Source organism: Nomascus leucogenys, chromosome 13 (assembly GCF_006542625.1).
Source record: "Nomascus leucogenys isolate Asia chromosome 13, Asia_NLE_v1, whole genome shotgun sequence".
Taxonomy (NCBI): Eukaryota; Metazoa; Chordata; class Mammalia; order Primates; family Hylobatidae; genus Nomascus; species Nomascus leucogenys.
The window spans coordinates 48,426,627-48,443,488 of NC_044393.1; the positions used below are offsets into that span (position 1 = coordinate 48,426,627).

General features: G+C 39.3%; 1 protein-coding gene across 2 annotated transcripts; it reads right to left on the reverse strand.

The window, feature by feature from the left end:
- Positions 1 to 1,795: 1,795 nt before the first annotated feature.
- On the reverse strand, positions 1,796 to 13,326 carry SNRPB2 (small nuclear ribonucleoprotein polypeptide B2). Of its 2 annotated transcripts, none has more exons than XM_003268201.4 (7): positions 13,223 to 13,326; positions 11,521 to 11,619; positions 10,951 to 11,123; positions 5,881 to 6,021; positions 4,414 to 4,464; positions 2,884 to 2,972; positions 1,796 to 2,471 (listed from the first exon to the last, which is right to left on the reverse strand). In XM_003268201.4, the coding sequence occupies exons 2-7, from the start codon at positions 11,582 to 11,584 to the stop codon at positions 2,312 to 2,314; spliced, it is 678 nt and encodes a 225-aa protein (XP_003268249.1). In that variant the 5' UTR covers positions 11,585 to 11,619; positions 13,223 to 13,326; the 3' UTR covers positions 1,796 to 2,311. The 2 variants fall into 2 exon arrangements, with proteins under 2 accessions (XP_003268249.1, XP_003268248.1); XM_003268200.4 differs by having other exon boundaries at positions 13,123 to 13,288.
- Between the last annotated feature and the right edge of the window lie 3,536 nt (positions 13,327 to 16,862).

Below are 16,862 nucleotides of genomic sequence, written 5' to 3' on the forward strand. Positions count from 1 at the left end.
TGCCCGGACTGGAGTATAGTGGCATTATCACACATAATGGTAACAACCTCCTGGGCTCAAGTAATCCTCCTGCCTCAGCCTCCCCAGTAGTTGGGACTTCAGGCACACACCACCACATCGTTGCCCCAGCTGGTCTTACATGACCCTCCCATCTCAGCCTCCCAAACCGCTGGGATTACAGGCATGAGCCATCGCACCCAGCCACATTCCCTGGTTTTGATGGTCATATTGTGGTTATGTGGGAGGGTGGTCTTGTACTTAAGAACACACATTGAAGTATCACGGAATAATGGGGTATCAGGTCAATGTAACCACAACCTCAAATAGCCCAGAAGCCTAGAAGCATTAATGATTAATTTGAAGTGTTTATGAGAGTTCTGTGTACTACTTCTGCAACTTTTACATAAATTAGAAATTTTATCAAACTAACTTATCACTCTTCTGCTTGAAATCTAACAGAACATATGCCCAGACATGTATGTAAATTTTCATAGCCACTTTCTTAATAGCCACAAATTGGAGAACCCAAATGCCCATTCATTGGTGGAACTGCTGATATAGGCAACAACAGATACATTTTCAAAGCATTCCAGACAGGGCGAAACTGTTGGGACAGAAAGCAGATCAGTAGTTGACTAGGGCCAAGGGTAGGGGGGATAGACTGCAAACAGGTAGAAGGGAAATTTTGGGGGTGATGGAATGCTCTGTACTGATTATTACATGACTATATACAATTGCTCAAACTCATCAAATGGAACACTAACATGGGTGAACTTGACTGTACGTAAATTCTAACCCCCTTTAAAAAAATTCTCTAAAATAGTTCCCCATTTCACTCAGAGTATAAGCAAATCCTTAAGAAGACCTACACAACCCCTCTTACTATTCACTTCCCTCATTCTCACCCCAGGTGAGCCACCCTGGCCTTTCTGCTCCAATACAGCCACTCAAAGCATCGCCAGGCCTGGGCACGGGATCAGTCTGTGAATTATTTTCAGTTCTTAGACAAGTATGGTATCCAAGAGTAAGCAGTTAGAAAATTTATCAGCAATTGACATCACTGTAATATATAAGAGCATGGCCCATTTTCTAGTAATTCACTGTTAATATATTTTACAAAAGTACAGGAGCTTGACAACTGGGTTTTAAAAAGTTATTCAGAAGAGTCAGACTAAATGTGACAAAGTTATAGGAAACATTTTTTTCCTCTTTATGTATGCATAAGAGTGATGTGATACTGTCTACATAAGTCTAAAAGTAGTCTTTCCATAAGTAGACAATAAAAATACCAAGTGATAAAGGTTTTGTTCAAGGAATACTAAAACAGGAACACCAGAAAAATAAGTAGTTTTCTTTTTTGTTGTTGTTACCATTAATATGTAGCATACTTGTAAAAACAAATTGTCCACTTCTGGAGATACCCATGGTTTACTCAGCAGAGGACTGAATCAATAGCCTTAAACATAAATCAAAAGCTAAAGAAAATGGGCTTTGGAAATATTTGAACATTGGTGTTGAAGAATTACAAAGAAGTAGCAAGCTTAGCACTGGCAACTCTTTATTAATCAGTCTATTTGTCTTAAGGGGGAACAAAGACTATAGATCAAAAAATTTTTACCCTGGAGGTCTTTCAATAAAGAGGTTGCGTATTAACCTTAGAACAGTCCTGCCTCATGAAGGAAAGAGCATCAAATGCAAAGTGTGAAGACAGCATTCCCTTGCTGTTTTCTCAGTAAACAGTAAGCACAACCTTTATTTAATACTGAATGAAGAAAACTTGTGGAATCCCTACTACCAGCAAAATAATATATTCATTTCTTAAAAGGATACAAAGATCAAATTTAGATCCTGCCTGGGTCTCATTTTCTTCTAATACCCAGAACAATCATTGTTACCATTAATACAACAGTCATCTACTAGCTTCTGTGATCTAATTTTACTTAACTTTTATTGAATGGTTCAATGATGTTGTATCATTAGCTCCTCCAAAATGACACTAGAAAAGCATCCTATTACACAATTTTATAAACCTTAAGTGTGTTCTAGACTAGAAGTCATTTGATGATAGGGCGATGGGTGAATAAAGCAAGCATTATATACATAGAATACAAATAAAAGTTTATTGTACAAAATTAAGGCCTTAGTATTTCACAGTTCACCAAGGCTAAAGAACACTGGATAATTTAAGTCCATCACAAAAATTTCACTTTTAATCCCCCTAATCTCTAACTATTAAAATGACCCAGCCCAATGTTATCAAAACAAACACTATAAATAACACCAAGTCTTTTAAAGACGACTATCCCAAATGTTATTTCTTGGCATAGGTGATCTTCATAGCATGGGACGGTGTGATCTTAAATCCCTGTAAAGCATCCCTGGCAGCTCCAGCCTGCCCATCATTTTCAAATTCAACAAAAGCAATGTCATGCCTCCCTGGTACCAGACGTACTTCCTTGAAGCCAGGGAACCTATAAAGAAGAAAAACAATTCATGTATACAGCAAGTACATAAATGTTTGCTTTGTGTTAAAATTTGTTAAGCAACTTCCTAATACTAGTCCAAGAAAACCATACCCTAACCAAGAATACTGAGTAGACGGAAAAGCCTAAAATGTCTTAATACCGTGGAAGAACTGAAAGAATAAACTAATTCTATTTTATATTATAGCAAAGCTTTGTTATTACATCAATCAGAGTTAGAGGAAATTTAGCTTTTTATTTGCTAAATCGGCAAATTGGCTCCAATTCATGATTCATCCCAAACCAAATCAATGAAGCTGTAAGGAATTACTGCTGTGTGATAAATGGATTCAACCCACGGAAGTGCTACTTGTCCTGTGAGGAAGCTCTCAGAAACAGACTTATTTATGAAAAAACTTACTGATTAAACAGCATGGATAACATCATCTCATTAGTCTCTTCTGGTAAGTTATTAAGGAATAAAATATAGTTTGGAGGGTAATCAGGGACCTATTAAAAAGTAAAAAGGCAAAGTTAGCTTGTAAGTTTAAACAGCATCGTAAGCTAGGCATGTGAAATCTTACTGTATCAAACAATAAAGCTGAAAACCAATGACACTGGAGAAATAAATCAAAACCTTACAGGAACTAAGCAAGGCAGACATTCAAGTAAAGACATTAAAAGCCTGAAAAATTACAAATCTCTTAAGTGTTTAACAGTATATGAAACAATTATGTTTTAAGCTTCTGGAGGTGAGTCGTGATTGGAGAATTTTGTCACCTGGATAACCTAATCAAAGATCTTAACAAAACTAGAGATGGCCAGCAATGTCACCCCTCCATAGCTGGTTACCATACTCAGTATCAGTCAGATACTCAATTCCTCTGTACTGTTACTACTTCCCAGCATACTAAAAAAAAAAAAAAAAAAAAAAAAAAATGGAACTACAAAGATTACCACCGAGAACCACTGCTTAGGGGCTTTTAATTTACTTATTTTTGGCAAATAAATGAGATATACACAGCATCTAGTTACATACAAACAAGCAGTAACAAACACTTAGTTTATTAGATATTACTCATTTGATATCCCACCCAGAGGTTATGGGGAACTAAAGAAAGGGTCTTGTATATAAGAAAAGAGCTCTGTCTTCAGGCTACTGTCACAAAAGAGAAAAGAGCAAGTATAAAAAACAATTAGTGAACAACTCAAGGCTTAGAGGATTAAGTGCTGGCATTTGTGAACTGGACTATAAATGCTGAGGAGATAAAAAATCCAAGTAACTTATAACAAGAGGAGAAAAACCGCAGTGGTACAGAGAATTCTATGGATTTAAGGATCTTGCCAGACCCCGGCATCTGGGAAAAAAAAAAAGTATGAAACCATCAGCACATTACTGAGGCTTTCTCTTTGAGGTACGTCATGGGGAGATTTAATACGGAGTTTCTAAAACATTTGTACAAGGAGGTTTAAAAAAAAAAGGCTGAAATTTATTTGTGTTCAGGAAGTGAGAGCAAAGGTAACTATAAAACTATGTGCCCAAAGAGTGTGTGTGTCTCCAGAAAACACTGTAGTGTTTCAACCAACTGGAATGGAAGAGAGCCCCTGACCCTGCCAGTTACCCTCACCTATGCAACTGTGTAAAGCTTTAGGTACTGTAGAAAAAACCAAAATGTTTGCTCCCAGCCCTCAGAATTTAAAGTCTGTCCTTTTGATTCTGTCATTGATTCATTATGGAAAATAAATAAAGTCGGGTGTCGTTTTCTCTCTCAAAAAAAGAATTAAAATGTTCTTCAGGAGTGAGTTTTCACATTACAGTGGCAGATAATTTAACGCACTGTGTCTTGTAGATGCAATGATTTTGTTTTGGAGACATGCAAATTGTTTTATACCACTGCTGTAATTTTTACAATCTTATTTTAAGGTAAGCACGACATGGCAAAAAAATTACCTGAGGATTTGGTGTTGAATTTCCTTGGGTATTAGCTGAATTTGGAGTTCCCTAAGCAAAAGAAATAGGAAGAGTTTAAATATCCAATCCCTCCAAAAAGACAGCAGGTATTTATATTTATAATTACTGCATTAAAAATAACATTAATTCCAACAGATATCCTTCTTACTCCATTTAATTTTACTTTAAGAATTTATATCTTAACACTGACTCAAACACTCATGTTCTTAATTTGTCAGTTTTGTTAAGGCTAGCCCTAAACTTTAAATAGCATATTATGAAATTTAACCTCTTAGCTTTAAAATTATGGAGAAATATATAAAACCAAGGTCTAGTCTTACTTTTAAAACCAACTGGACATAAGTCATTTAGTAAAACTGACTTTTAATCACTTTCAATCCAGAAGTAATTACTTTGTGGTTAATTTCACTTTTTTTTTTTTTTTTTTTTTTGAGATGGAGTCTTGCTCTTGTCGCCCAGGCTGGAGTGCAATGGCATAATCTCGCCTCACTGCAACCTCTGCCTCCCGGGTTCAAGCGATTCTCCTGCTTGAAGCCTCCTGAGTAGCTGGGATTACAGGCATCCACCACCACAGCCGGCTAATTTTTTGTATTTCTAGTAGAGACGGGGTTTCACCATGTTGGCCAGGCTGGTCTTGAACTCCTGACCTCAGGTGATCCACCCACCTCAGCCTCCCAAAGTGCTGGGATTAGCTCATGCTGGCATGAGCCACCATGGCGCCCAGCAGTTAATTTCACTTTTATCTGGTATTTCAAATTATATTTTGTATTACTGAATTGTTCAAAGAAAGACACTTTTTTTTTTTTTTTGAGACAGAGTCTCGCTCTGTCGCCCAGGCTGGAGTTCAGTGGCACGATCTCGGCTCACTGCAAGCTCCGCCTCCCAGGTTCACACTATTCTCCTGCCTCAGCCTCCAGAATAGCTGGGACTACAGGAACCCGCCACCAAGCCCAGCTAATTTTTTTTGTATTTTTAGTAGAGACGGGGTTTCACCATGTTAGCCAGGATGGTCTCGATCTCCTGACTTCATGATCTGCCTGCCTCGGCCTCCCAAAGTGCTGGAATTACAGGCAAGAGCCAACCGCGCCAGGCCAGAAAGACACTTTGAGTGAAGTACTCATGATTAAAGATAATAACTACAGTATTATTTATAGGCAGCAAAACTTGAGAAATAAACTAAAAGGTATTAACATATTTTAGAGAATGATGGAATTAAATGCCATGCAAATTTAAAACTGCTTAATATAAATCTGCATGTTAAGGTTTATATTTTGTTTCTTAATACTGAATTTTGTAAGTCAACCATTCTAGCTTCTTAAAACCACCTTTTAAACACACATTTATGCACATATACAGACAAGCCTAAGATCATTCCTCACCTGTAAGACAAGTATCTATCAAGTTTTTAACACCAACACAAACAGGAACTTTTCTGGTCTTTCTTACCTGGCCAGGCTTTTTGTTTGTGGTTGTTGCAGTCTGTTCCACAGTTTTGGCTTTTTTCTTTTCTTTTTTCTTTTCTTTGTCAGCAAAAGTTCCACGCATTTTTGATATTATATCCGAATCTGTTTTTGCATACTGTATTCGCTGTTTTAATTATTTGAAAACAGGTTACTTCTCATGCGGAAGGATGTTTACACTAGTCATTAATATTTCAAATTTCATTACGCAAATACACTACAAGCTAATTTTAAACATATCCCTAAGGAAATCTGTCAGAATATACTGAGTGCCAAATAGAAGTAAACTGTGGGCTATAATTCATAATTTAGACAAAGTTAGATTCAAGTGTGTTTATTAGATTAAAAAAACATACATTTTCATGTGAGAAACACAGGACTTTGAAATATCTGTACTACGGCTTCTCTCCATTTAATCAAAGAATAGAGAAAACTGCATTGAAGTGTTAAAGGGACAAATGAGTGGGCTCCACCAGCAGGCTTTGGAATCCAGAACTGTTCAAACCTCCTCAGTGACTGAGGATCTGGCTCAAGATCAGCTATTCTAATCCAGAGGTTTTCAACAAACAACATATAAAACAAACAAAAGCAAAACTGCTCAGCTTGACATAGAACTGTGGCTCCAGAGCCCATTGGAGGCCAAATGCCCTTTTCTTTCCAAACCTACCCTCACCCCACAGTCACAGAGGGAGCACCCAGGGATGCAATTTGAGGGAGCTGGTGAAAAATAAAGAAAATCACCATTCTAGACTAATCCTGTTTTACAGATAGAATAGGCCCACAGAACACTAGGGCTGGTTTGGCAGAGCCCCCCCAGAACAACTTTTCTGGCAGAAAACTAGATGGAAAATTTCTTTTAAACCATTTTTAATGAGTTTATTTGAATTTTTTTTTTCATTTTTTAGAATTTTAAACATCATAAATGTGGGGATTTAAATAAAACTTTTTTGCATCGTAACTTTTTGGATGTACAGCTGAGTTGTAACACTTGTATAGATTAATGTATCTACCACCACAATCAGGACACAGGGCAGTTCTATCACCTAAAAATCCCCTCATGCTTCCCCTTTGTTACCCCACCCCTCCTCTTCCAAACACTCATCTGTTCTCTGTCCCTGCTGCCCTTTCCAGAATGTCACATAGATAGGATCATACATGACATAACCCGGAGGCTGCCTTCCTTTACTTGGCATAATGCCTTTGAGATTTATCTACGCCGTTGCTTTTAACGGCGAGTAGTATTTCATCATATTGATGTACCAATTTGTTTTACATCATTCAATGAGGGATACTTGGTTTGTTTACAGTTTTTGGCGATTATGAATAAAGCTGCCATAAGCATGTGTGTTTAAAAAAACAGACATACACAGAACAAAAACAACAACAAAAAACTGCATTGGAGAGTTGCCTTCCCCTTACCAGTGACTCTCAATAGAAGCATTGACATGTGTCAATCAGCTGTGGAATGTGTCATATGGAATATTACTTCCAATAGTAAAAAGTACAGAAGACTGGGAATGACTTTCCTTTGAATCTATCACCTTTACATGAAATGACTTCAACAGTGGAATCAACTTACTAAATTTTAAAATGTTTTAAAAGGAAACAAAAGAATGGAATCACAGATAGTGTGAGTGGACCACTTGCATATTCCTTCCATGCCAGCACCAAGAGGCACCTGTTACAACGGGGAAAGGTTCAAAAACTTGTCCAAGATAGTATTTGATCAATTATAGTTTGCATTCCAAATGCCTGGAAAGCAGGTAAAAGCTCTGATGTAGTAGGTCTGGGCAAACCTGGGATTCTGCACTTGTAACAAGCACAAAGAAGATGGTAATGTTATTGGTATGGGGACCACACTTTGAGTAGCCCTGGCCTAAAGCATTATCACATAACTACATTCAGCACCAATGTAACTGTCTGAATATTTCTGCCATGAGTTAAACCATTATCTAGGTATGACTATTTGCAATCTCCAACCTCCATTTCAAGCAAATTCTTCCTCCTTGGAGCTTAAAGAATTATTGCCTCTCTGATCAAAATGCAATAATCCTACAAATTACTGCTTTGTAGTAATCTGTACAAATTACTTTGTATAAAACAGGTATGCAAAATTTTATTGCCTCGTATAACAAGAATTTGATCTTGATCTGAAGAGAACAAGAAACATTTTAAAGTAGTGTGGATTACAAAGCAGAGAATTTGTCAAAACCAGGATCAGTTCTTCCTCTTCCTTTACTTCAGCTAGAGATGACTACACTGGGGAAACAAGACGGGAGGGAGTAGGCCTAAACCCACACCTCAGAATCCCAGGCTCTTTCTGGCTGGTCTGGGCTGCTGTACCACAGTGGCTCTAAGTGTGCTTATCCCTGCATACAACTCTGCTGGTCTTGCCATCATCATCTAACCAAAAGGAGATAGGCTGAAGGGTTAGACTCACTTCTGACTTGGTCCTAAGGGTTCCCTCACAACTCCCTTGGCTCTGCAACCTCGTGCCTGACCTGAATAGATCTTGGGTGACCTGATTTGTCTGTCCTTATGACCTAGTCACCTGTGAAAATATCTGATCTCAGCAATAGCTCTTAGCTGGCTCATTTAAACCAGTGGTTCTCAACCAGAGGTGATTTTGTCTGCCAGGGCACAGCTGGCACTAGCTGGAGACATTACTCGTTGTTATGCTACTGGCATCCTGTGGGTAGAGGCCACAGATGCCGTTAAACACGGTGTAACGATGAACAAGACAGCTCCCTGCAACAAAGACTTATTCATTTCAAAATGTCCAAAGTGACAGAGTTGAGAAACGCTAGTCTAGACTAAATATGTGTTAGAGATAAAAGTCTAACCACAACTTAGAGAAGGGCAAGATTTATACTTATGCCAAAGTTTTCATGACGAAGCCCTTAGGAAGACAGTTCTACTTTACTAAGGTACTTTTGGCATTAACTAAATGCCCTTGAATCAGACAGAGTAATTCTGTTCTGAGTTCCAAGTTACAGCAAATTTTGTTCATTTCTGATCGGTATGTTGGAGTTAAAATAGAAGAGCAACTAAAATCACAGTAAGACATAAACAAGACAGCCCAAAGAACTCTGTTTCCCCTCTTCTAAGATGGAGATTTGGCAGTATCTGTTACCTTTCTGTAGGAAAAGAATAGACCTCCCAAAATGCTTCGATGTAATAATCAATCTACTACACTTTCCCACTAATTTTAAAAAATACTTAGTTGGCAAGGTGAGGCTGGTGCCCAAAACAGCAAACAATTTCCTTTCCTGTATCTGAATAACAGACACATGCAAACTTGTCATCTCAACTCAGCAAAATAGCTCTAAACCCTCTATGGGAAGAAACTGTACTTTCAAGTTAATGTAATTTTAGATGTAAGCTAAAACCCAGTCCCTATGCTGCTGCCAACTGAGATCTCAATTATGGTGTTTCTTTATACTATTACGAGAGACCGCCTGGTTTCAGGAAACACCAATTTACTAAAAATTACATTACATAGGTACCATCCCAGTTTCCTGGGATAGGCTTTTCCACAAAAATGGTGTCCAGTCAGCTGGGAAGTGATGGGAAAAGGAGAGCTGGATAGAGGATGAGAAGAACTTGCTCTAATAACAGAGAAAAAGGTGCTCAGTCCTGAATTAAACATCATGGTATAAAACAGGGGTCCTCAAACTACTGTCTGTAGCCAACACTGCCTGTTCTCATCTGTGACTGCTCTTTCTGCTATAAAAGCAGAGTTGAGTAGTAGTTGCAACACAGATTATCTGGTTTGCATAGTGTAACATATTTACTATCTGGTCCTTTACGGAAAGTTTGCTGACCTGTAATGCAGGAAAAAAAAAATCACAATACTAGCTGTTAGATTAGTTGTCAACTCCTGAGGCTGCCACTGGTTATATTACTATAACCTAGATGAACAATTACACTTTCTATGCCTGTTTCTTCATCTGCAAAACGAACGGGTTAGATCAGCGGTCTGTACCATAGTCTGTGAGCCAAACCCTGCCCATAGCCTGCATTAGCATGGCCTACATGTTATTTTTTTAGATAATGTTGAAGGGTTGTTAAAAAACATAAGCACATAAAAGAACAGGTAACAGAAACGATATATGGCTTACAAAGCCTGAGGTATTATGTACTTCTTTACAGTTTTTGCTGTTGCCTGCATTAGACCAAAGAACAACCAATTTGTTTACCGGAGGTGGTAAAACTGACCACGGGCACAGAGCCAATTAATAGTACAACCAGAATGAAGACCCAGCTCCTTTAAACCCTGGCCCTTGGCTCTTTGTCCAACACTCCTTCACATCACATTCTAATCGCAGAAAAAAAGCAGTTTGGAATCCACACCTAAGGTATGGTGTATTCACTCACACATAGAAACCCCTTGCTTCACACTCTGTGGTCACCCTTATCTGATCCTCTACCATCTCTGACTTACATCAAGGGCCTCCTAATTGAGTTTCCCACTTCCTTTCTGTCCCTCCCACAATGCGACCTTCATCCAGCAGCTAGATGTGAATCTCATTATGTCATTCCTGAGTTTAAAACTCTCCATTCATAACCATTTCATTTCCATTGTTATTCCTAAAACCTATGAGTTTAAACCTAACATTTTTCCTTAGATCACTGTTTGATCTAGACTGTGTAGCTTCTGACACAGTATTTCACTACAGCATTTTCTAAAACTTCTGACTGAATTTCCTCTTTGACTCATGACTTTTGTTTTGTAATGTTTTACAAGTTTACAAACAGGTTTCTTTTCAAGTCTTCCAGGATATTATTAATTTCTAACGTTTTGAGATAAGACTATTGCCTAGACTGCCATTATTTTTTAAAAATATTCTACATCTCAATGTATTTTGTTTCTGCCCATCTGAACTGTCATAAATTAAACTCTACTGCTATTGTTTTTCTATAAAAATACATAAACCCAAACACACATAATTAAAAGCAGAAAGCAATAGCCACAGTTTCAAGCATATTTACAAATCTACTGTACCATCAATATCATTAATTTCTTGATTAAAATGAAATAACGGAATTGGCTTACCATTGGTTTACCATAAAATGGAAATCCTTGTAGCTGTCTCAAAGCATTCGTGGATGAGCCCAGTTCCTTAAATATGACAAAGGCCTGCCCCCTCATCTTCATGGTCTTTAAAGCCACAATGTCCACCACATGACCGAACTGAGAAAACAGGGCATATAGGGATCTCTTCAATTCTGTCCAAATTAGAAAAGAAACAAGTTATTGGTAATAAAATAACGACAAAAGTCTTCATAAAATGATACTGCATTGAGTTGCCCCCCCCACCATTCACTTATTTATACAGTTGTATATTTTAATATTTATAAAAATATATACTATTCCCATTGGCTATATATAATTTTAAAAGTTATATGAAACCATTATATCTATGAGTAGAAACAGACTGTACGCACTGTCAGTTCCTACCTATTTTTGTTTTTTAAAAGCCTTCAAATCCCTATAGGAAATGGGATAAACCATTATTTCAGGCACTAAGATGACGAGGTGAGAGGTGTTGAGGCAGTACAATTTTTAAGACAGTAGTAAATAAACACATTTTAGTAGTGAACAAGTATTTTAAAAAGCACCTACCTTCCTTTTTAATTTTGTCATTCATATTGTTGATATAAATTGTATGATTTGGTCTGATATCCATGTTTGTGTTAAATTCTTCAGGAGACAGTAAAAAATCTGTTATAAAAAGGAAGGAGTAAATTACACTGGACTGTGGCATAAGGACACAACACAAGAATTATTAACTTTTCACTTCTCTTTCAATCCCAATTGTCAGAAAATACCAGTTTGGCTGCAGCCTTTAGTGTATCTCCAGCACCTACTAGCCCTCATTTTCATACAGAAAGAGAACAGTTTCTCATGCTCAAAACTTGGAGCACCAATACCTAGCCAGATTTTAGTAACACCATTTAATTCAACACATTTATTTTTACAAGTTTCACTTATGACAAGTGACATTTTCTTTCCACCTCCTCAATGCAATAATTTTAAAATGTAGATTTGAAGAAAAATGACCAAAGTAGCAAATGTACATCCAGTAAAAATCATAAGGTTAGACATTAATGAAGTTTGCTAACTACTTAATGGGTGCACTTAAAAAGTCCTTCCATACCTATTAATTTGTATACAATTGGAGTCCACCAAGCTGTCTGGACTCCAAGGTTATCTGTAACCGACTTGAAAGAAAGGAACTCAATGACAGCAGTGTGGCATGACGGTTAAACTCAGATTCCAGTATCAGCCAGATGTGAATTCAAACCCTATTTATGCTCCTTACTAGCTGTTTGCCTGAGGGAAGTTCCTTAATCTCTCAGGTCCTCATCAGTAAAATAAGAATGGTAACAGAACCTACCCAATAGAACTCAGAAGACTAAATGAGTTCTAGCACAGTTCTGCATCAGCGGTAAGCACTTAGAGTAGCTATTATTAACAGCTATTACCAGTTAAGGAACTTGCTTAAGGTCACACAGCTAATAAGCATCAGGCCTGGAAATTCAGCCCTTGCTTTCTCCTCTACACTTCTCTACCTCATATACCACACTACCGCATTTTTTACATGGTTTTTACTTGCAAATTGTGAACTTGGTTGATTTCCTTGTGTGCCCCACATATTCCTTTATCTCACAATATTTATAGAACATCCACTGTATGTGAACAGCATTGGATGATTGACAAGGGAAGAGCCTACAAGCAGGGGCTGCACTTGTGCAGGTAACAGGTAAAACGTAACGCTTCTCAAAGCCTTGCGACCCCCTAAATCGAAATCTGGAGAAGGGGCAGGGGTCGCAAAGGAGACAACGAAAGGGAAGTGACTGAGGCAGAGATCAAAGTGAAGGTAGGGGGACAAAGGGGAGGCTCTTGCAGGGTTTCATGCGAGGTTTGATCGTGGGCTGGATTGTAACAGGGGCACCCTGAATTACGCGCCACCACCGAAAGGGAGCCGCTGGAAGACACCTGAAAGCGCAGTGAACTGTCCACGTCTCGCACAAGCAGATTGACATTAACTATCCTTTACTTCTTACGCGCAAGCTTCCCGCCTCTCCAGACACAAGCACCTTCGCCCAGGGCCCCCTAACGAAGTCCAAGGGAGCTGCCACGCGATGCCCGGCCCCAGAGTCAGTCTCCTCACCCCCAAGCCTGCCCCTCCGAGATCCAAACCCAGGCCAAACGCGTACCCACCCCAGCTTCGCGCTCCGTCCGCTCCCAGCTGCAACAGGGGAGAAACGGGCTAAAGAGCCAGAAAAACCGAAACAGCGAGGTAGAACGCGCACGAACCCACCTAAGGCCTACGCCGTCTACTGTAAGAACCAAAAGCAGGAAACGGAGCCAAACACCGGAAGCAACGTAGCCACGCTCCTCAATCGAGCGCCGACAAGTCTAGAAGCCGAGCACAGAGCCGATCGATGCTTCCGGGTCTCTGGCGGCCAGGGCTGGGAATCCCTCTGGGTGTGCGTATTCCCTGCGGGCAAGAGAAGAGTCCGGTTATATAACTATATTAAGAATATTATAGCAGCTAAACTATGGTCACATGTACTGTAAAACATCATCACTTTATAACCAGATCCACTTTTTGAGGGTCAGATCAGGAATCAGATGTCCCAAACTCACATTTTTAAAAACTGGAAGAGTTTTGTTAGTTCTGCTCAGTCTGTTCTTTCATATTTGGGTTAGGCATCATGATTTATTTTCCTGTGAAACAGGTTTTTTTTAATCGAGAGAAACAAGGAGGCAGCGTTATAACCACCCTATCCAAGTGTCATGTATCTGCACATGATAAAACTTGCTTATTTTGGGAGTAGCAGAAAAATTACTACAAACAGTAGGGAATAAAACTGTGCCAAGATGTTTAAATTATAAGGATGATAACTGAGGTGTGTCTTAGTGACTCTGAATATGCATACGTTTCCCTACCTTATCTGCACCTGTTTTATGTTTCTCATTAAATGTTGTTGGTATCTTGCTGCAGTAGTTTTGAGAAGGAGCCATGTATAAAGGAAAATGCATCATAAAACTGGTGGATAAATTTTGTCTTATTTGTGTTAGATAGAGCCACAAAATGTATGGCAATTCGTTTGTATCTTCTTTCTCTCCCCAGGTGGTGATTACATTAAGAAACTTATCTAGAGTGAAATTATTTTCACAACAAGCATTAAACAAATCTAGGCATTATTGTTGAGCACCAAATCAGGTTTATGTTTTCCAGGGAGGTCGGGATAATGTTGGCTGAAACTTCCTAAAAAGCACCACTCTCCCTCCCCCGATTCAGGGAGGAAATAATTTTGTGCAATTAATTTTCTTTCATTTTACTTAATTCTTACATTTTATTCTTTGTGGATACATTCTTGTTTTTAGGAATGAAAGAAACCCGAATATGACTATTGCCTCTGATGTGTACCACTGTATTAATGCTGAGAATAGTGTGTCTTCGGTGAAACCCTGTCTCTACTAAAAATACAAAAAATTAGCCGGGCGAGGTGGCAGGCGCCTGTGGTCCCAGCTACGCGGGAGGCTGAGGCAGGAGAATGGCGTGAACCCCGGGGGGCGGAGCCCGCAGTGAGCCGAGATCGCGCCATTGCACTCCAGCCTGGGTGAAAGAGCGAGACTCCATCTCAAAAAAAAAAAAAAAAAAAAAAAGAATAGTGTGTCTTTCACATGCACCAAAATACCCTCTCCCCAGAATGGGTGATATCTCAGATAGGCTATGAGAATGTGCGCATTCCATAAAGTTTGGAAACGGTAGTTTTTCTTTGAGGACCTGATCATTAATCCAAAGAAGTGTGGGGAAAACCTGAAGTTTTTTGGTGAACTTTTTGTGAGACATGTAGGTGTGCTCAGTATTGTATCACCTGCCCTCCCCTAAAGCCAGCTAAAGTAGCATCATACAACTGTCATTCTCTTTGAGACTAGAAAATTAAGATTTCAGTCCCATGAGATGCCCCCATGAAATAAAATATTATGCACACACAACTTTTAAATATAGTGGTTTTTGCTTCTCCTATGATTAATCACTAAATTTTTTTGTCTTAAGCCTTAGGAAAGTTTGAAAATACAAAATTTAAAAAGAACAGCTTTAAAAAAAAAAAAAAAGACTGTCAGGCCCTGATTGTGTAATTTCAAAAGTGATATATCGTTGATTTCATGGGCATTCCCCAGATATCTTAATCCAGTGCTGAGAAGCTGCATTTGTAGCAAACTCTCAGTGATGCTGATGCTGCTGGTCCCATACCGCATTTTGGGTAGCAAGAACCTAAGCATTTCTTTTTTAAGAATGGTTGGGGCCGGGCGCAGTGGCTCAGTTTGTAATCTCAGCACTTTGAGAGGCCGAGGCAGGCAGATCACAAAGTCAGGAGTTCGAGACCAGCCTGGCCAACACAGTGAAACCCTGTCTTTACTATAAATACAAAATTAGCTGGGCATGGTGGCAGGTGCCTGTAATCCCAGCTATTCTGGAGGCTGAGGCAGGAGAATTGCTTGAACTCAGGAGGTGGAGGTTGCAGTGAGCCAAGATCATGCCACTGCACTCCAGCCTGGGCAACAGAGTCAGATTCTGTCTCAAAAAAAAAAAAAAAAAAAAAAGAAGAAAAAAAGAATGGTTGGTAGGCCAGGCATGATGGCTCATGCCTGTAGTCCTAGAGCTTTGGGAGGCTGAGGTGGGTGGATCACTTGAGGTCAGGAGCTTGAGACCAGTCTGACCAACATTGTGAAACCCCGTCTCTATTAAAAATACATATATATATATACAAAGATTAGCCTGGTGCGGTGGTGTGTGCCTGTAGTCCCAGCTACTTCAGAGGCTGAGGTGGGAAGGTGGGAGAATTGCTTGAACCCATGAGGTGGAGGTTGCAGTGAGCTGAGATCACACCACTGCACTCCAGCCTGAGTAACAGAGCAAGACCTCATCTCAAAAAAAAAAAAAAAAAAGAAAGAAAAAAATGGTTGGTAGATTATTCTAGTATCAAACTGTAGTTATCTCTAGAGCCATAGAGATACTATCAGATATAGAATACTATCTTCCTATCCAAACACAAATCAACTATTTCTTTCAAAGGAGCTCATATTTATTTAAAACTTTATTTTAACTGTCTTCTACTGGGCATTTAGAAATAAACCTGGAGAGAAAGAAAGTCTGGAATATTTATTCTCTTTAACAGGCGATTGCTTGTTTGGGGAGCCCTGGGTCACTTTCTAATTTCTGGTAGTCATTTCAGCTGTTCACAAATACTGTGATTCTTGCTCCTTCCAGGCTCATGGAAGGCTTGCACTACTCTACATCCTTTGAAAATTGGCATGGCCGAGTCACTGCTTTGGCTAATAAATTGTGAGAGTATGAGACATGCATCACTTCCAAGTAGGAGCATCACAGGCCAGTGTACAATTTGCCAGGTGCCCTTTTTCCTGTCCTTGTGATCTTGGAAACATATCGCAAGATGGAACCTCTGTCAAGTGTAGGCACTAATGATCAAAGGACACCCTCCTCCTGCCCAACACACACACACACACACACACACACACACACACACACACACACGTTCAAACTGGTCATGTAATAAAAGCAAGAAATAATTAACTGATATTTAGGGAACATTTGTTAATGCAGCATAGCCTAGTGCCTCCTGACTTTATATATTGATCAAAATCACCTCTGAGAAATAATTCTTGGCTGGGTGTGGTGGCTCATACCTGCCCTGTAATCACAGCACTTTGGGATGCCGAGGCAGGCAGATCGCTTGAAGTCAGGAGTTCGAGACCAGCCTGGCCAACATGGTGAAACCCCATCTCTACTGAACATACAAAAATTAGCCAGGCATGTTGCATGCTCCTGTAATCCCAGCTACTTGGGAGACTGAGGGAGGAGAATCGCTTCAACCCAGGAAGCAGAGGTTGCAGTGAGCTGAGATCGTGCCACTGCACTCCAGCCT

Coding starts and splice junctions, on each gene's coding strand:
- SNRPB2 (XM_003268201.4), bottom strand. CDS start 11,584: ATGGATATCAGACCAAATCATACAATTTATATCAACAATATGAATGAC. Junction 6,022..10,950: donor CATTTTATGGTAAACCAATG/GTAAGCCAATTC, acceptor TAATTAAAACAG/CGAATACAGTATGCAAAAAC. Junction 2,472..2,883: donor TTATCCATGCTGTTTAATCA/GTAAGTTTTTTC, acceptor TCTTCTTTATAG/GTTCCCTGGCTTCAAGGAAG.